Source organism: Panthera onca, chromosome A1 (assembly GCF_046562875.1).
Source record: "Panthera onca isolate mPanOnc1 chromosome A1, mPanOnc1 haplotype 2, whole genome shotgun sequence".
Classification (NCBI taxonomy): Eukaryota; Metazoa; Chordata; class Mammalia; order Carnivora; family Felidae; genus Panthera; species Panthera onca.
The window spans coordinates 26,188,039-26,209,525 of record NC_138339.1 but is presented as its reverse complement, the minus strand read 5'-3'; the positions used below and the strand labels follow the sequence as shown (position 1 = coordinate 26,209,525).

Here is a 21,487-nt window from a genome sequence, read left to right as displayed (position 1 = left end):
GGCAGGAGGAGGAAGAGGAGACAGAGAGGAGCTAACAGAGAACCAAAGAATGCTGTGCCACCAAAACTAAGAAAAGCAGGGTTAGGGAGTGGGGAAGAGGAGAAGGTGGGTGATGGGCATTGAAGAGGGCACTTGTTGGGATGAGCACTGGGTGTTGTATGGAAACCAATTTGACAATAAATTATATTTAAAAAAAAAAAGAAAGAAAGAAAAACAGGATTTCCAGAAACAAATGGGTGGAAACAATACAGAATTCTCTAGAGCTGTGCTGCCTAATAGAGCAGCCACCAGCCACATGTGTGCCCATTTACATTTAAATTAATTAAAATTAAATAAAATTTTAAATTTGGTTCCTCGGTCACACTTGGCCACATTTCAGGTGCTCAATGGCTCCGTGTGGCTAGTAGCCACCATACTGGGCAACCTAGAACAGAACAGAGGCAGCGTCACAGAAGTTTCACTGGACAGCACTGCTTTAGAGGCACAGAGACTTGTTCTGAGGTAGGCCAATGGCTTTGGTAGTGAGGTCATTGGTGACCTTGATGATGGCACTTTCAGAGTGGTGAGCACTAATGTCATATTCTTTCAATGCTCCTGAGCAAGGGATCAAGAAGATGAAAAAGAAGTCTGCTAGTGAAAAGTAGGGCAGGGAAGGTGATTCTTTGAAGTTGGTTCAGGAGTGAGGAAAGTGTTGCTTTGTTTTGTTTTAAACATCATGGAGTACCAAGCTAGCATTTAGAGTAAGAGCACAGAATATTTGTGAAAGAGGAAGTAACCTGCTCACCATCAAGCCCTCCTGTGGCCAGGGAGCTGGAACTGGCAAAAGGTACCCACACTGGGATAACAAGCTGAAACATCACATCCAAGAAATGAATGCCTGGAGTTCACCAGGACTGACCTTGCCTCACTCTACCCTCTCCGAATGTCTAGGTGTTAAATGCTTGTCATGAGCTAGGCTGGTCCACTCTTCCTCCCATCAGTAATAACAGCACCACTTACTGCGTGATTCCACTGTGAATGGCATTTCCTATAGCATTTCATTCTTTATTCTTCATAAAAACTCCATGAAGAAGATCTAAGTATGATTGCCACCTTCCAGACAAGGAAACTGCGGCTCAAGGAAATTAATGTGCCCCAAGCCACTTAGCTAATAAACAACAGTGGCAGGATTCAAATGCAAGCCAGACTCCAAACACTGGTGCCATGCCATACCTGCTCTGCCTTCATTTCATCAGAGTTTGGGGTGTTCCAAGCTTTAAAACTGAGCAATGCGATGGGATGACAAAAATGTTAAAAACAAAGTAACACAGAGAGAAAGATCAGAGGAGGAAGCGTCTAAATGTTACAGTTCAAAGACTGTATGAAAGTTCTTTTTCTTTTCTCATGGTCACAAACTGACTTTAATGGGCATATACTATTTTTATAGCAAGACATAATAAATCTAATCTCTCCTCAATGTTTCTATTTTTCCACTTTTAACAAGTCAATTTATGTGCATCACCTAGCTCTACTTCACTTTCATCTTCATCTTAATTAGTGCTCTCTGAGTTAATCAGGAAGTCAAGAAAGCTCTACAGTAATCTTACAGTCCTGGACAGGATCACCTAAATAACCTGCCACCTAACTTACATCCAAAGACAATAATGCCAATGAATAAGAATGCCAAGAGGTGCTATTAAAAACTCTACAAGGCGGGGCGCCTGGGTGGCTCAGTCGGTTAAGCATCCGACTTCGGCTCAGGTCATGATCTCACAGTCTGTGAGTTCAAGCCCCACGTTGGGCTCTGTGCTGACAGGCTCAGAGCCTGGAGCCTGTTTCAGATTCTGTGTCTCCCTCTCTCTCTGACCCTTCCCCGTTCATGCTCTGTCTCTCTCTGTCTCAAAAAAAAAAAAAAAAAAAAAAAAAAAAAAAAAAAAAAACTCTACAAGACAATATATATCATCTTCTCTCTAGATTTTGTTAAACCTATCCTTTCGGTCTTATTTTCCATCACTTGAATCCCCCACCCCCCATAGTATATTCTGAATTCCTGTAACAATATAATTTGGGCAAATCTGATCATTTTTTTTGAGTACTCATCAAGACCAAACAATCCAGTAATCAGTAAATATGAACACAGTGTCCATATGTTTTTTTAATCCAATGGCAAGTTAAGTATTAATTAAAAGAGAGCCTTTTCCTAGAACTTGTATGGAGGAAGCACAGGGAGAGGAGGATGTTGAAAAACTTTTCCTGAACATATATCTGATTCTTCAGGCACAAAATCTCAGAGAGGACCCTTTACTGATAATGGACACCAGAATCTTGGTCCAGGTCCCCCTGCCTGCCATAAGATTCTGTCTACTGCTTCTACTCTGAGGAGGAAAGGGCTTCAGGGTCTGTGGCAAACATGGACATTTGTTTCCCATCATCCATTCTTCTTTCTCCATTAGTAACAAATTCCTAAATTGATTTGGGACAACAATGAGTCCAGCTGAAAGCACACATTTACTGCCCTCCCTCACAACTAGGGGTAGCAAATGATATGTAAGAAGTTAATGAGAGGGGCTTCCAGAGAGCCTTCAAACAGAACTGAGTCAACGGAGATGGTCTCTTTCCCCCTTCATCTTGCCTAGATTGAAGACACAATCCCTGGAGTCCTAGCCACCATCTTGTGATCTTGAGGGTGGACACTGTTCACTAAGATTAAAGGTGCCAAAAAACAGAAGTTTGCATCCTTGATGACATTATGGAACGACCACCTCTGCTCCCAACTGCCACCTCTGTAAAGGATAAACCTCTACATTTGTTTAAATCACTATAGGTGGGAGTCTTGCATGCAGATGTAATTCTTAATGCACCTACATCCATTCCTAGGCTGTATTAGATAAAGTTGGTTAATTTGTTAATGGAATGTATGGCCTGAACTTATCTATAAAACTATACCAAGAAAAGTTTATGAACTTACCATTTTTTGAGTACTATATATAATCATCAAAGCAAACTAACACTAATAATAAACCTAATATTTATTAAACATTCATTATATTTCAAGAAGTTTGCTATGTATCTCACATACATTATCTCATTTATTACTCAGCCTGATACAAAGAAGTAAGTACTATTATTATCATTAGAAGAAACTAAGACTTGCGGGGGAGGGCAGGGTTGCATCAATTTGCCAAGAGCACAGCCCCTCAGAGAGACTGATGCCAGAGCCCAAAACCTGACAACCATCAGGTGAAAAAGAAAGGGTACCTAATCAGAAACACCAAGGATACTTTGTAGGTTATATAGAGTACACTGTGTAACTCTGCAATTAAATTTTCAAGAAGCAGAAAAACTGAATTCACGGAAAAAATATGTTTTAAAAAGTTGACCCAAAATTACACTGATTATACACTAATATAATGCAATGAGAAGGACACAGCATCGCTTTTGTAGTACTCTTGCCAAATAAGTTTAAACTCAATCTTACCATGTGAAAACAACAGATAAATCCAAACTGGGAGACATTCTACAAAATAACAAACTCATCAGAAGTGTCAGGTCATAAGTGACAAAGATTAAGAAAATATCACAGATTGGTAAAGATTAAGGAGATACAACAACTAAATGGTTTGGATCCTGGAACAGAAAAAGATCATTAGGAGGAAAGGTAGTAAATTTCAAATAAGACTTGTAGTTTAGTTAGCAGTATTGTACCAATGTTAATATTCTTATTTTGATAATTGTACTATGGTTATTTAAGTTGTTAACATTAGAGGGATCTGGGTAAAAGATATACATGAACTCTCTATATTATTTTTGCAGATTTTCTTTAAGTCTAAAATTATTTCAAAACTATTTTTTTAAGTTTTTCAAAAATTACCTCTAAAAAGAAGTTAGGTCCAGATACAGAGTTGAATTGTTTCCATCTTTCAAGGAATATTCTTATGGTATATAAACTGTTCTAGAGCACAAAAACAATGGAAAGTGTCCCGATTAATTTTATAAAGCTAATATAAACCTGATATTAAAACTGGCAATACCACCTCAAGGCAAGAAAACTACTGTCCAATCTCACTCATGAATATAGACTCAAAAATCCTAAATAAGATTCTAAAAACATAAAATCAGCAGTGCATCTAAAAAAGTTATCATGATAAAATGTACTTAATTCCAAGAATACTACAAGGACTCAATATTAGGAAATTTATTAAAAGTATATGTCAAGTGTATTTGATAACATTCACTGCTCATTTCCAATTTTTAAAACCACACTTAAGAAACTAGAAATAAAAGGATACCTTAACATGTACTTCAGTTCAAGAAGTCAAAAATTAATATAATATATATATATTATATATATATATATATATATATTATATTATATATATAATAATATTATTCTGGAGGTTCTTGCCAATGCAATAAGAAAAGAAAAATATATATTCAATTTCAAAATGAAGGAAAAACTCTTGTTCCTATATGAAAATGATATAAAAACTACTGGAACAGAGGATTTAATATGTGGAATTCTTGCAAAATAAATAAATAAAAATTCATAGCTTATCTACATAACAACTACAATTATAAAATGTAATGGGAAATGATCACCATCATAGTAACAACCAGAAAACATAACCTCTAAGAATGAACTCAACAAGAATGGTGCAGAATATAAATAAAGAAACTGAAAAACTTAGCTTATGGACATAAAAAGAAGTTCAAATATATAAAATAATTTAAAAGTTAGATGATGTAAGGATGCAGAAAAACAGACAATCTCATAGCTTGTTGCAAAAGCATAAAGTGGTAAACCTCTTTAGAGGTCAACTTGGCAATATCTATCAAAACTTAAAACTTTTGACCCAGAAATTCTACTTCAAGAAACTTATCCTACAGATAATATGTATGTATAACTATGTGTATGTGCATGTGTGCACGCACATACAAAGCCACTCAATATAGGACTGTTCTTAATAGTAAAAAGCTGAGAACAGCATAAATATTGAAAAATGACAGACTATTTACATAAAGATGGCATATCAGCATTACAAAATACTACGTAGCCACACTTGAAACAGTATCAACACTTTATTAAAAAATATTTTCGTAAATATGTTTTTTTATAAAATAAGCAAGACGTACATACTTCTACATATTATCAACATATTTTTAGCTGGGTGGCAGAATTATAGTAACTTACTTTCTGCCCTGTGATTTTCTATTTCTCTCAAATTTCCTTAATACTCATGAATTATAATTAGCAAGGAAAAGTAATACAAGCTTTACCTGCAGATGCAAGAAATTCCGGTACCTAATATTTGCATTGCCCTGGCCCATTTATACTGTGCATTCACATCATTTTCTCCAAATAAATACTGTGTTTGCATTACCAACTTACAAAACTCAGGATAAATGTTTTTCATTTTTCACCAGTCTCTACTACTATCTCAGTAAACTCAATGCTATAGCCAATAACATAATTACATTCTGATCTGTGGTCAAAAAGTGAAAGCAGCACTTCGCTTATGCAAAGAGAAGGGGAAAGACAACCATGGCAGCAAGGAGGAAAAACATGGTGTTTACCCTACAAGCCTCAAATCTCCAACCTTATCCACTACAGGAAGCAGTAGCTACTTGTGTTTCATCAACTTTTGTTTATCCCTGTGAGAACTATGTTTTATTATCTGTTTATGCACAATGCTCTATTGCTTGGGTTGCTTGAATAAGCCAGGGTATCAGAGCAGGAAACTGAGGTGGATGCTTCAATGTTTAGATCCTGTCTAACCATATCTCAACAGCAAGAACTGGGAAGTCGAGCTCAGCATAAACAAGCCATTTGCGATAAGCACACTTATAATTCCCTATAACTGCTCAGCTTTGAGCAGTCAAGATGCAGTATTTAAGAAAATGTGCCATTGCTCTATACTGTCTCCTTCAGAGAGGGCCTTAATCACATATGGAGAAAATGTTTTGTATCTGTGATCTTCATGGCCTTCTTAAACACCCTCCATCACAGGAACACTGGGAATTTCCCCAGATCCATTTTAAGAAATTATATTCTTTCACTGATATGTGTTGGTGGATCTCAAACTTCTACAAAGGAGAAGCTTAATGGGCAGTAATCTGGAAGGAAGAGGGGCTGGGAGCAGTAGCTTTTAAAATGTTTTACCTCAATTTACAGTAATAGTTGTTTTACTTTCACACTATAACCCATTACAAACACATGTGTAACATGCATAAATATATACACACATACAATTATATTTCCAAAATAAAAGTTTTATGAAATAATACACATGCAATGTGTAATACACTTTGACATGTTCTATTATGTTGATATATTCTAGTCTATTCTATTAAAAATTATGCCCAAATCTCACTAACATTCTTCCAATAGTCAATCATGGTGGCAACCTGCAGTTGGAAACACACTGAGGAGGGGTCTTTAGGGCCTAGATTTACAACCATCTGGAGGACTGGAGACAGCTATGCTCACTCCCAAACAAGTCTGTTGCCATCACCAGTATGAGGTATCTGCTTGCTGAGTTCTCAGAGAAGAAAAGCGTGAGAACTTACAAGAAGTCCCCAGAGTGTTCAATATCACAGATTTCTAAAACCCTTTTTATGGAACCAGATCTACTGAGGTAATTCAAATTACTGGCTTTCTCATGACCTCGTTTTGACACCTTCAAGGGAGGGGAGACTAGAAGCGGTATAAGCATTTACCGTAGGAAGAGCTGTTGAAGAGCTCGATGTTGAAGAAGGCGTAGTCTCCGCTGGTCATCCCGTGCTTGTGCGCTGCCAGCATGATGCCCCGGACCGTGTCACTGCTTGCACACATGATCACCACTGGGGAAGGAGGAACAAACAACATGCATGAAACACCCCTTCCCAGAGGATAGTGGGGACGCGGAAACCAGGGGAGGGAGACAGGGTACTAATATAGCCCTTAAAGCATCTCCTCACTCATTACTTACTAATTACAGAGGGAATGAATAGTAACTTTACAGTGGAGAAAGCAAGCGGTCACCGGCATAACCAAGTGATGGAAGCCAATATCATCAACCATGGGAACACATTCATGAGCCTACACCCAGGATCCAAATGTCAGATGGGCAACATAAATCTAATCAGGAGAGAGGCCAAAAACTCAACTTTGGGGGACAGTCTATAGAATAGTTGTCCTCTGCTCATGAAAACGATCAGTTTCATGAAAACAAAGACAGCCTGACGAAATGTTCTAAACTAAAAAGACTTTTAGGAGCAGAAAATTAAATACCGTGTGTGATTCTGGATCCCAAAAAAAATAATAAAAAAGTTTTGCTATAAAGGGCATTATTGAGACAACCGGAGAAATCTGAATAAGTCTGTAAATTAGATAGCAGTGTTGCGTCTGTGTTCAAGTTTTTGCTTTTCATATTTATACTGTGGCTACGTAAGTGAATGCCCTTGTTCTTAGGAAACACAGACTTAAGTATTTAGGGGTAAGGGAACATGATGGCCCTACTTCTCAAGTGGTCCATAAAAAGATCATTGTGTGAGTGTGTGTGTGTGTGTGTGTGTGTGTGTGTGTGTGTGTGTGTTTGAAGAGGAGTAGGAGGAGAAGGAGGAGGGGAGAGATTTGGAATGAAAGCATATGTGGCAAAATGTTAATAATTGGCAACAATCTGGATGAAGGCTGTGCAAAGGTTCTTTATACTTTCTTACATCTTTTCCAAAAGTGTAAAATTACTTCAAAATAAAGTTCTTTAAAAATACTTCAAATGTATCATCAGATTTACCCAATATAAGCCAGTCAAGTGTGTCAACTGCTTTTAATACTTAACAGCATGGAAAATACATTTTCCTGAAGAAGCAAACTGAATGGTTTGAGGGAGAACAGTCATTTGGCAAATCAGGATTCAGTGAGGGGTATAAGCTTTCTGCTGTCTGAATTTTGAAACATTTTTCTCAAGCTGTCTCAACGTATATAGGAAATAGTTAACAGAATTCCAGGCCCCACCTCATGTTCTCTCAGCTTATACCCACACTTGTCAAACTTGAGAAGCTTTAAACAGCTCCAGAACATTGTTTCCCGCCACATAAGAGCTACATCAGCCAACAGTGAAGTGGGTACCTGGCCGTTATCCAGTTAATTTGATCATTGTTGATAGCCCTGGTCCATCAAAACACAGACCACTGTGTTTTGCTGCATACATGGAAACAGAAGGCCTGGAGAGGCCTAGGGGCTATAACCATGCGTGCAGCCCTCCGCGATGTACACGTTCTTTGAAAAAGCATGGGTGCTGAAAGACGTAAAACAAACCTACGTGAAGGTTTACGCACTTGATATTGTTTACTGTGCATGTTAATTCAAAGTGTTCAATCATGACTCTGACATTTCTTACCACAAAAGGGCTCTGTGTGCAGGCTAAAAGCTCTGAAAAACAAGTTTTAACAATACAAAACTCCTAAAGGTCTATAACTGTGGGGATAGGCGTTATCTGTGCCTGGAAATATTGTTATATATTTGGAATAAATAGTCAAATTCCAAGGTGCCTTAGCAAGGAAGCTTTCAAAGAAACTCTTCATCGCTCATTATGACCTAGACCTTTGTTTTAGCTCTGATTCAATTCTCGACGCTGGAATGACAAAAGAGCCATAGAGTCCTACAGAGCAGCCAATAAGGACAAGGCTGAGGCTGGACAAGTTTGAAAGTACAGATTCCAAGAGTGGGCATCTGCAGAAGGCCCTGGGAGGTACTGGCTGACTGTCCAGCAGCCCTTATCAGCTTTTGATCAACTGATCATAGTCTGGAGCTTGGCTCTAAACCCCTGGATATAGAACCTGATTCTGTCAGCACATAAAAAATAGAGTCATTGCTTGGAGGCAGAGTCCCAATAACCTAACTCAGATGTTTTGGGGTTTTTTTTAATTGTTATTCATTTTTGAGAGAGAGAGAGAGACAGAGAGACAGAGCGTGAGCAGGGGCAGGAGCAGGGAGAGAGGGGGACACAGAATCTGAAGCAGGCTTCAGGCTCCGGGCTGTCAGCACAGAGCCCGATGCAGGGCTTGAACCCATGAACCATGAGATCATGACCTGAGCCGAAGTCAGACGCTTAACTGACTGAGCCACCCAGGCACCCCCTACCTCAGATGTGTTTAGGTACCCTGAGATGCAGATTGCTTGATTTCAATGATAACCAGAGTGGTCACGAACACATTTGTGTCAGCATATACCTGGGCATGCCAACTGATAAGCCAAATTGTAAGGTAGTAGAATGCTAGTGAGGATGAAATCAGACTCAGGGACGTCAGTTGGAGGATTCAGGCACCCAAAGGCACCAGGCCATACAAGTGCGATACCTGGCCCAGGACCGAGCAGGCTGTGTCCTTAGGCCAGAGCACAAGCTTCCCCAAGTCCTGGACAGGCTATGCCCGACACCTGCCCCTCTATCACTTCTTTGTCTATTTTTCCAGTCCTGGCCCATCTCCTCCCTATTCCTATCACCACCAAGACCAAACCTTCTGACAGACATATTCTTTCTTTAAAATGTCAGTACCTGCTTGGGCTGGGCAAGAGTGACCCACAGCAGCAGCGTGTCTATGTAAGCAGACTTTGATTATTTTTTTTAAGGTTTATTTATTTTTGAGAGAGAGAGAGAGAGAGAGAGAGCACAAGCGGGGGAGGGGCAGAAAGAGACGGAGACAGAGGATCCCAAGAAGGCTCTGCAGTGACAGCAATGAGCCCAATGTGGGGCTTGAACCCACGGACGGTGAGATCGTGACCTGAGCCAAAGTCAGATGCTCAACCGACTGAGCCACCTAAGTGCCCCGATTTTGATTATTTTATACCTCATCCACTTTATGTTGACCATGTAGTTAAACTCTCAAAAAGGAAATCTTAATTTCCAAGTCCATGGACAGGATATTGTTTTTTTCTTGCATAAAACAAACCCATAATGTACATTATCATCCAGTTTAAGTTGGAACAAGTACTCACAGAGACCAGCAGAGCAGAGAGAATGTAGAATCCTTCTCGATCTGTAGGCTGTTCCCTAATCTCTTACGGCTATTTCATTCATGCCTAACTCCACAGCAACTATTTTTAACAACTTGCCTTTATACAATCTGTCGGAAGGTTTAAAATAGTTTTCACTAAAATAGCTTTCTCTTCCTACTCATGTTTCATCAGTTTATATAATAACTAATTAAATTACATACTTATGATAATAAGTACAAGTGGTATAAACACATTTGGCAACAACTCTTGGAAAGGACACGGACAAGTGTGAGAAGAGTGTGGGCATACTCAGGAGAAGTATACAACTACCAGCATTCACCAACAGTCAATAAAGTGTACAGAGAAAAAGAGACCTTCAGCTAATCCTACAGGCTGCTTAAATGAAGGTCAATTAAGACAATTTGTGTTGTATTTAAGTATAGTTAAATATATAAATACTAAGTTTTTTGGTCAAATTGTTAAATTTCTGAAAGAGGGGATGATAGTGTGATCCTAAGTTTCTGGGTGTTCTTCATTCTGCTCTATTTTTCTCTTTGCCAAAGAACTTGTGATGTTCCATGGCATCCTCCGCCATCTGATTCCCAGTGTCTTCTTTAAGTGACTTCTCACGATCACAATATGTTCTTGCAATCACTCTAAGAAGGGCAGAGAGAGAAGTGCAGAGGGGTGACTACAGAGGTCAATTCAGAGAACCAGAAACAGAGCAGGTAGCATAACTGAGTTAGGAAGCTATCTTTTCCCCCGGCTCAAGTTTCCATCTGGAGCAACCTCTGAGAGAGTGACACTCCTCATCTCTCAATGGACCTCCATTTATCCCTCTCCCCCCACCCACCCCAGAGGAAAAGGACTAAATTGTTGGATTGGTGAGTCTAAAACCAAAAATAGCATGCTGGATCCAGCTTTTTCTTCCTTCCTTTTTTGGGACATGTCTGCTTATGGAGGGCACATATTAGGGGAGAAATAATAGCAAATAGGCCCTCTTGGCAACAAAGCTAAATCCATATTTTCTAATACATTTTACCAGCAGTAAAAACATATTTTCAGAGCACCTGGTGGCTCAGGTTAAGCATCTGAATCTTGGTTTCGGCTCAGGTCATGATCTCATGGATCACGAGTTTGAGCCCCGCATCAGGCTCTGTGCTGCCAGCGCAGAGCCTGCTTGGGACTCTATCTTTCTCCCTCTCTCTCTCTATGCTCTTCCCCTGCTCACTCGCTCTCAAAATTAATAAACTTTAAAAAAAAAAAAGGAAAAGAGATGTTATGTCATGAAAGTGAAGCAAGATATGCCATGTGCTGAAAATCAAAACTATGATAGCAGAAATTAGAAACCAAAACTTAATAGAAATCTGGGGCATAGTCAAAGGAATATCTAAAGAAGAGGAATTTCTTTTTAAAAGACAGGTGGTACTGTCAGAATGGCTAAAATTAAACCAGGAAACAACAGAGACTGGCAAAGTGTGGAGAAAGGGGAACGCTTTTGCACTGCTGGTGGGAATGCGAACTTGTGCAGTCACTCTGGAAGTTCCTCAAAAAATTAAAAACAGAACTACCCTACGACCCAGCAACTGCACTACTAGGAATTTATTCAAAGGATACAAAAATGCTAATTCGAGGGACACCTGGGTGGCTCAGTCAGTTAAGTGTCCGACTTTGGCTCAGGTCATGATCTCACAGCTTGTGGGTTCAAGCTCCACAGGTTGGAGCCTGCTTCAGATTCTGAGCCTCCATCTCCCTCTGCCCCTCCCCCACTCACACACTGTCCCCCCCAAAAAATGAACATTAAAAAAAATTTTTAATGCTGATTCCAAGAGGCACATACACCCCAATGTTTACAGCAGCACTATCAACAATAGCCAAATTATGGAAAGAGCCCAAATGTCAAAGACTAATGAATGGATTAAGAATATGTGGAATACTACTCGGTGATGAAAAAGAATGAAATCTTGCCATTTGCAACAACGTGGATGGAACTAGAGTGTATTATGCTAAGCGAAATTAGTCAGAGAAAGACAGATATCATATGATTTCACTTATATGTGGAATTCGAGAAACTCAACAGATGAACACAGGGGAAGGGAAGGAAAAATATGATAAAAACAGAGAGGGAGGCAAACCATAAAAGACCCTTAAATACAGAGAACAAACTGAGGACTGCTGGAGGGGAGGTAAGTGGGGGGATGGGTTAAATGGGCAATGGGTGATGGGCATTAGAGGGCACTCTTTGGGATGAGCACTGGGTGTCATATGTAAGAAATGAATCCCTGGGTTCTACCCCTGAAGCCAAGACTACACTTTATGTTAACTAACTTCAATTTAATAAATAAATAAATAAATAAATAAATAAATAAATAAATAAATGACAGGTGGCAAATAGGAGAAAAAGAGTAAGAAAAGTAACGTTTTGATCCAGGAAGCCTAGATTGAACATCAAAATAATACAATTCTAGGGGCGCCTGGGTGGCTCAGTCAGTTAAGCGTCCAACTTCGGCTCAGGTCATGATCTCATGGTTCATGAGATGGAGCCCCGTATCAGGCTCTGTGCTGACAGCTCAGAGCCTGGAGCCTGCTTTGGATTCTGTGCCTCCCTCTCTCTCTGCCCCTCCCCTGCTTGTGCTCTGTCTCTCTCTCTCTCTCTCTCTCTCTCTGTCACTCTCTCAAAAATAAATAAACATTAACAGGTTTTTTTAATAAAATAATTTTTAAAAATGTTAAAATATTGGGAGCAAAAGGAAAATTCTAAAATTTTTCAGGAAAAAAAATAACAGATAACAGGTCAAGAATCCAAATCAATTCAGCTTCCTAGTAGCAGCAGTGGAATTTAGAAGACAATCCTTCAAATCTTGAGGGAAAACGATTTCCAACCTAGAATTCCATAATAATGTATAAGGGAAGAATGAAGACATTTTCAGTCATGAAAGGTATCAAGCTTTAGCTCTCATCCACCCTTTCTGAGAAACTCCTGGAGGATGTGCTCACCAAAACAAGAGCATAAGCCAAGAAAGACGAACGCATAGAGATCTAGACAGAGAGAGATAGGGAGGCAATGGGAGATACAGGGGGGTGTTGGGGAGAGAATCCCGACTGACAGCTGCGCAAACTGTTTAGATAATAACCAAACCGGAACATTTCAGGGGCTTAAAATAGAGTTGATAGATGATTTAGTTATAAGCTCGTAGGACACTAAGCAAACAATCAAAAACAGACTTTTTTTTAGCCCAAGGAAAACTAGAGCAATAAAGGAAATATCATTGTAATAGCCTATATGGGCCAACTACAAATAGCATTTAGAAGGCAATAATGATATAGACACTGAATGCGGAGCTAACCAAAAATTTTCACACAGCCACTTGAAAGGATGGCTGCGGGGAAAACCTTGAGTGTGTGGTGAACACGCAGTAGAAGAGAACCAAACTAACATCTTCCACTGGGATGGCAAGAGAGAAAAACAAAAACTGAAGTCATCAAAGTAACCTGTTTTCTGGAGGTCTGAAACCAAATACCTACAGAAATAGCTGCAAGGGTTGAAAATACTTTCCTCTGGACAAAACACCTCGGAATGAATCTAACCAAAGAGGTGAAAAATCTATACACTGAAAACTATAGAAAGCTTATGAAAGAAGTTGAAGAAGACACAGCAAAATGATAAAATATCCCATGCTCCTGGATAAGAAGAATAAATGTTGTTAAAATGTCAATACTAACCAAAGCAATCTACATCAATGCAATCCGTATCAAAATAACACCAGCATGTTCACAGAGCTAGAACAAACAATCCTAAAATGTGTATGGAACCAGAAAAGACCCCGAATAGCCAAAGCGATCTTGCAAAAGAAAACCAAAGCAGGAGGCATCACAATCCCAGACTTCAAGCTGTATTACAAAGCTATAATCATCAAAACAGTGTGGTACTGGCACAAAAACAGACACTCAGATCAATGGAACAGAATAGAGAACCCAGAAATGGACCCACAAATGTATGGCCAACTAATCTCTGACCAAAGCAGGAAAGAATATGCAATGGAATAAAGATAGTCTCTTCAGCAAGTGGTGCTAGGAAAACTGGACAGAGACATGCAGAAGAATGAACCTGGACCACTTTCTTACACCATACACAAAAACAAACTCAAAATGGATGAAAGACCTAAATGTAAGACAAGAAGCCATCAAAATCCTCGAGGAGAAAGCAGGCAAAAACCTCTTTGATCTCGGCCACAGCAACTTCTTACTCAACACGTCTCCAGAAGCAAAGGAAACAAAAGCAAAAATGAACCAAAATGAAAAGCTTCTGCACAACGAAGGAAACAATCAGCAAAACTAAAAGGCAACCAACAGAATGGGAGAAGATATTTGCAAATGACATAATAGATAAAGGGTTAGTATCCAAAATCTATAAAGCACTTATCAAACTCAACACCCAAAAACCAAGTAATCCAGTGAAGAAATGGGCGAAAGACATGGATACTCCTCCAAAGGGGACATCCAGATGGCCAACAGACACATGAAAAAATGCTCAACATCACTCAGCATCAGGGAAATACAAATCAAAACCACAATGAGATACCACCTCACACCTGTCAGAATGGCTAACATTAACAACTCGGGCAACAACGGATGTTGGCGAGGATGCAGAGAAAGAGGATCTCTTTTGCACTGGCTGGTGCAGCCACTCTGGAAAACAGTAGGGAGGTTCCTCAAAAAATTAAAAATAGAACAACCCCACGACCCAGCAATTGCACTACTAGGTATCCATGGGATACAGGTGTGCTGTTTCAAAGGGACACATGCACCCCAGTGTTTATTGTAGCACTATCTACAATATCCAAAGTATGGAAAGAGCCCAAATGTCCATCAATGGATGAATGGATAAAGAAGATGTGGTACATATATACAATGGAGTATTACTCGGCAATCAAAAAGAATGAAATCTTGCCATTTGCAACTACATGGATGGAACTAGAGGGTATTATGCTAAGAGAAATTAGTCAGACAAAGACAAAGACATAGGACTTCTTCATATGAGAACTTTAAGATACAAAACAGATGAACATAAGGGAAGGTAAGCAAAAATAATATAAAAACAGGGAGGGGGACAAAACATAAGAGACTTAAATATGAAGAACAAAGGGTTACTGGAGGGGTTGTGGGAGGGGATGGGCTAAATGAGTAAGGGGCATTAAGGAATCTACTCCTGAAATCATTGTTGCACTATATCCTAACTAACTTGGATATAAATTTTTAAAAATAAATTAAATTAAAAATAAATAAATAAATTGTGTGTGTGTGTGTATGTGTGTGTATGTAGATTGAGGAAGGTTACATAAATAAATTCACAGGTAACATCTGTAAAAAATATGAAATTAAAAGTTCACTAGTATGGGAAGTTATGGCTAATATTTCTTTTGAAATTAGCATCATGGAAGGCAACCACTTGTTTCTTTTCTCAGGGAAAGAATTTGGGGATAGAAAAAGCTGCTGATTTGATCAAATACTGTTTTTGCTTCAACCAATATACTTGCCAGCAACAAAAAAAAGGAAAAGAAAAGAAAAAAAGCTTTCCTCTGGGAAGTGAGAAATGGGAAATACAAGATAGGAAATTCTTGTTCCTAATAAGGCTTGGGTAATCTTACATTTTTTTTAAGTTTATTTATTTATTTTGAGAGAGAGAGAGAAGTGCAGAGAGAGGGAAGGAGAGAGAATCCTAAGCAGGCTCTGCACTGTCAGCCTGGAGCCGGATGCAAGGCTCAAGCTCACAAACTGTGAGATCACGACCTGAGCCAAAGTCAGACGCTTAACCCACTGAGCCACCCAAACGTCCAATCTTCTGACTTTTTAAACTATGTAACTGTGTAACTAACTCCCATAAGATTAATATTTTTAAAAAATACTTCTTTCTGGCTGTTCCTACACTATACAACAATGGGTTTCATTTGCAAAACAGAGATTGCACTTTTATTTTTGTTGTTCACAAAGTTCCATCTACTCCAAAGGCTTTCAGAATTTCTACACTACAACTTACAATGCTTCTTTCTTCCCCTGCTGTGTGTTAGTTATTTTACACTTAACATGCATTCTTTGCTCAAAAATTCTGCTGACCCACCACTTGGTCATTTACCCCAGGCTAATTCTAAAAATAAATGGCTCTTGTACTGATTAAATACTGTTATCTCTACAGTTGTTATGCAGGCCCAGAGTAATGACATATTAATAACTAAAAGGATAAAACTATAGTTCTTCACACAAAAATGTGTGTGTGTAATACTTCTCGTTCTGCATCTCATAACATGTATAGACAAAACAACTGCTAGCCTCTATTGCTTGAAAAAATCTTTATTTTTAAACTAGCCTTTTTGAAACTAAATTTATTGCTGAGTATAGAATACTGAGGGCAGCAGTAGGCGTTAGAATTGAATCAGTTTTAAATATGGATCATTATTTTTTATGAATATATACTCAGGTGTGTGTATTTTGCTGATGATATATGTTGGTTAAAGATAAAAGAGGGGGGAAATTTTTAACTATTGATTTCAATGCTAAGTCCCTAAAAGGAATCATTAATGTCCCTTCATTTTACAGTACAGCACATGACCAAATGAAATTTTAGTCATATTATTATTTGAGATGGCGGCATTATCAGTTTTTACCCATTAAGAAATTCAGACATCTGTGATATGATCTTAAAGATGACTTAAGATCAGGGGCGCCTGGGTGGCTCAGTCGGTTAAGCACCTGACTTCAGCTCAGGTCATGACCTCATGGTCCATGAGTTCAAGCCCTGCATCTGGCTTTGTACTGACAGCTCAGAGCCTGGAGCCTGCTTCGGATTCTGTGTCTCTGTCTCTCTCTGCCCCTCTCCCGCTCATGTTCTCTCTCAAAAATAAATAAGCGTTAAAAAAAATAATAAAGATTAATTTAAGATCAAAAAAACTGCCAAAAATGTTACCTCCAAAAGAGGGGGGAAATGGGAGACTCTCTAGTTCTCTGAGGTTTAACATGGAGTTTTCAAGGACACAAATGTGGTCTGTCATATGTTTCATACCTGAATGAGCACAAATCCAAACCCAGGATCAGTGTGAAGAGGCCTGATTCTCATCCAACCTCACCATTTCGGGGAGGAAATTCCACCTCAGAGAAAGTCAGTGCCATGCCCGGCCACACAGCAGCTGAGTGGAGATGCCAAAGCCAGAGCACCTGCTTCTCCTCCCAGGGTTCTTTCCCCACAGCAGGGCCTCACCCCTGCAAGGGCAATTATCATCACATACATAAAATAGTAATAACTATAATAAAACCTCGCATTTGCTGAGCATTCCGTGTGTGTCTGGCACTGCTTCAGCACATCCCGTGTGTTAGCTCATTTAGCCCTCCCAGCATCCCCAAGATGGGGTGCCCCAACCACCCCTACTTGACCTGAGGAGCCCGAGGTACCGAGGTTTAGCAGCAGCCCACCTGTTTTGCCAGTGAATGCCTGAGCCAGGGCAGGTGCTCTGGGAGAAGTAAGAGTGATTAGTACTTTAACCACTTACGGAGAAGTAAGAGTGATTAGTAAAATGTCCCCAGAAAGGGGCGCCCAGGTAGCTCAGTTGAGCAGCCCAGGCCATGATTTTGGCTCAAGCCATGAACTCTCAGTCTGTGGGTCAAGCCCTGAGTTGGGCTCTGTACTGATGGCTCGGAGCTTGCTTGGGATTCTCCCCCTCACCTCTCTGCCCCTCCCCCACTTGCTCTCTCTGTCTCAAAATAAATAAATAACCATTCTGGGGGTACCTGGGTGGCTCAGTCAGTTAAGCTTCCGACTTCTGCTCAGGTCATGACCTCAGGGTTTGTGAGTTCAAGCCCCCCACCATGCTCTGTGCTGACAGCTCAGAGCCTGGAGCCTGCTTCAGGTTCTGTGTCTCCCGGTCTCTCTGCCCCTGCCCTGCTCACACTCTGTCTCTCTCTCAAAAATAAACATTTTTTTTAATTAAATAAACAAATTTTTTTTTTAATTTTTTAAAAAGGTGCCCAAAGAGAGCTTTGTTATCAAGCAACTTTCTCTCCTGAGGGTACAGAAATGGGGGGTGGGGGTGAAGGCTTAGGAGAGAAACTTTTATTGTATATTTCTGAATATTTATATTTCCACCAGGTCACTGCTGGAAATGTATTTCAGAGTAAGCATGGTGGCCTTATCACCTGTAAAGCATACAGTTCAGCCCAGCAAACTTCCACTACTAAATTCAAAAGTGTTAGAAAAACATAGAAGCAGCAGCAAAAAGACCTGGGAACAGCTCTGAGGCTCCGGGGTTTAAAATAATCGGCAGCACCAGACTATAGCCCAAGGCCTCTGAGCCCCCAGGCCTACCAGGGCACTGGTTCCTCTCTACCCCACCTCAGCCACACCATTGTGAGGCTGAGGGGCCTGTCCTCCTCCGGGCTGACCGCTCCGCTAGGCCAGGAATCGCAGGCCATGTATACATGGCTCACCACCACCAGCATTTAGACCTTCAGGGCTTTGGCAGCATAGGCGCCTAGGAGGATCGCGGCCCGCGCCCGCAGGGTAACACGCCCCCGATTCCCAGCCCTTCCTGGCCTCGAAAGCCAGGCCCTGGAAACGCCTGGCCCTCGAAAGTCAAGAGCTGAAAAACCAGGTTCCGAAGAACAGAGAAACCCGAGGTCTGCAGGGGTCTGCGGTAACCTGCGGACAGGGAGAGGGGAAAGAAGTAAACGTGGGTTTCTCCGCCGGGCGTGGCGAGTCCGCAGCGGTTGGACACAAGTGCCCTTTTTCATAATCAGCGAAACCGGCGCCCCGCCTGCTTGTCTGGCAGGGATTCGGCGCAGACAGACTGGAGTTCAACGCTCAAAACTTGGCGGTGCATCCCCACTGTCAACACTTCCCGTCTCCTCCCTCTAAAGAGTGCGTTCACTCCCGAGTCGAGTCCGAGTGGCCAACCTGGGAAAAAGGGATTGCCACAGCGCCATCCTCCGTGGAGCCTCTGCCCGCTCTCACCTGTTCCTGAGGCCCCCAGCTTCCGGTTGCGCTTTGTCCCACGGCCAGCGTCCAGGCGCCTGGCCTTGCCAAGTCGTGGGCTAGCCCTGTGTTTGGCTCAGCCCTTCTCCCCTTTAGCTTCCCCGCGTGGGGTCGTGGGGTTGTGGGGTCGTGGGCAGCTTTGCCCGGACTGCACCACTGACAATCCAGGCGCGCGCGCGCCGAGGGGGAGCAGAGGTGGGATTCCCCGAGCACCGTGCACCCCAAACCTGACACCCGGAAGGAGGGAACCGCACTTTACTGGGACCTCAGCCCACCTTCACGCAGCCTACGCTGCTGTAAAAGGGGCCTTATTGGGGGCATCTGCAATTAGGTATCCGCGACCACCCGCTTCTCCACCCGCTCGCTGTAGCCATAGCCGCCATCCTCAACCTTGAGCTTTGTTCAGTTAGGTGGCTGTTCAAACCTCCACAGACCCGGGGAGAAAACTTGGGGGGGGATACACTTGGAAAAGCAGCACAGCGCCCGCTTCTCCAGCGCTCTCTCGCGCAAAGCCTCAGTCAGGACGCTTTAGAGACCACGGTTTCGAACGCACCGGGGGTGGGGGTGTTAAGTGAACCTGAGTCCAGACACAACGAGGCATTCTTGGTGGAAACCGCAGGAGCTCGTTTATAAGGGCCACAGAAGAAATGAGAAGGGCGAAACAATGACCCTTTAAAAGAAAGCTGGGATTTGTGGAAGGAGCAGCCAGGAAAAACGGACAACCAAGCTAGCCAAATAGCGGCGAGCCAGCAGTGAGTCCGCATACGCTTCCGCAATAGTGGGGGGGCGACACGTCGGTAAACGACTGGGCAACAAGTTCTTTCGGCCTTGAGACGTTTTCAGACCATGTTTGGAGCAGGGCATCGGAGTGCGCCCCCAATCACTAGACTGGCGCTGGTGAAGGGGGAGGGAGGAAGAAAAGCCCAAGCGGTTCGACAGCACCTGTCGGACCTGGTCAAGCGGGAGCTGCAGGCTCAGACGCCCCTCCCCCAGGCCCTCCACATTCACCCCGAGACCTGGAAGGGCGATAGTCAAAGGTTGTCGCAGCCAAACAGCGCACGCCCCAGCGAATCCCCGTGTGCGCGATCTCCCCCTGTCCTCTGTGCAGCAGTGGGTAGTGGACTCCGCGGAGGAGCGGACGGGTACGTAGGGAGAGCCGCCGAGAGCGGTAGGGTTAGGGCCGGAAGCCCGGGGCGCGCTCCTGCTCACCTCGCTCACTGGCCTGGATGTAGCGCACGATGTCGTCCAGATCCAAGTCTTTGGTCTCATCGAAATTGTAGGCAGACGTATGCAAGCCCTCCTCCTGGAAGACTTCGTGGACCCCTTCGAGGGTGAAGTAGCAGTTCCGCTCCAGCTTGTCATCGCTGTAGACCAGCGCGGCGCGGCTCCACTGGTGGTGGCGAAATAGGGCGAGCATCATCTCACCCATCTTAGCGTATGCGGGTGCCACGCGCGTGAGGTGCGAGTATTCCGTGTCCTTATGCTGGAAGCCGGCGGCTAGTGCCCCTGCCGACAGCATAGGCAGGTCCCAGTGCGACGCAAGCCGGGCCACCGGCGCTGCCGCGTACTCGCACACCGGCCCCAAGATGAGATCCGGCTTGGCGCCGCGTGCCGCCGCCACGCGGTCCACCAGGCTGAAAAGTGCGCGGTTGCCGCAGTCCGAGTCTTCGTAAGCCACATGGAAGCGAGTGCCGGGTGGCAGAAGCCGCCTCTCGGTCCCGTTGCCCTCCACGCTGCGCAACGCGTATTCGATGGCCGGCCGCACCCGGGCCAGGGAGAACAGGTAGGAGTCGTCCTGGGGTAACAATACCAGCACCTCGATCTTCTGCGGCGGCAGCGCCTCTCTTTCCTGGCGCCCTCCGCCCGGGCTGGCGCCCTCGCCGCCACCGCCACCGGTGCTGCCGACCAGCAACGCCCAGACAAGCAAGACGCACTCGGAGAAAGTGAGCACCAGCAGGGACGGCATCGTGCCGCAGGAAAGCGCTTGCCCTCGCTGCCGACTCGCCCTCTGCCCCCCACCCACCCTTCCTCTTTCCTCCCCACTCTTCTCTGCGAGGTCCCTGCGCCCCCTTGGGCGCTCTAAGAAAATAGAATATCCCTTTCACTAACTTAACAAAAGACAGAGAGGAAGAGTCCTTTGCAATGTCACTTGTTTAAAAAAGGGAGAGAGAGAGAGAGAAGGAAGAAAAAGTTCACCGCGTGTAAACCTGTACGCCTGTAATATATTTATATGTGTATATATATATATATATATATATATACTTATAAATATATATATATTTGCCCTCCCTTTATATATACTATTTTACTTAGAGTTGGCTTCTTATTTGGGCGTTGCTAAGATTGCTTTTGAAAGCGTATTTGTAAAAAACAAAACAAAACAAAAAAAGGAAAGAAAAGAAAAGAAAAAAAAAGTTAGACTTGTCCAAGTGCTTGTAATTGACGGTGCATCTCCCCCGCATTTGATCTCATTGATTAGCGCCGGTTCCTGGATCCATAGTCCGCGTTTAAATAGC

The 21,487-nt window shown here is 42.5% G+C and overlaps 1 protein-coding gene across 3 annotated transcripts in view; it reads right to left on the bottom strand.

The window, feature by feature from the left end:
• The window catches only part of NPR3 (natriuretic peptide receptor 3), a 94,535-nt gene extending 73,314 nt beyond the window's left edge, over positions 1–21,221 (bottom strand). For all 3 annotated transcript variants that reach the window (XM_060634435.3, XM_060634432.3, XM_060634434.3), the window contains exons 1-2: positions 20,181–21,221; positions 6,697–6,819 (exon numbers count right to left, since the gene is read on the bottom strand). In XM_060634435.3, coding sequence (XP_060490418.1) covers positions 6,697–6,819; positions 20,181–20,937 — 880 coding nt within the window. In that variant the 5' untranslated portion in view covers positions 20,938–21,221. The remainder of the gene's footprint in view (positions 1–6,696; positions 6,820–20,180) is intronic.
• Positions 21,222–21,487: the final 266 nt, after the last annotated feature.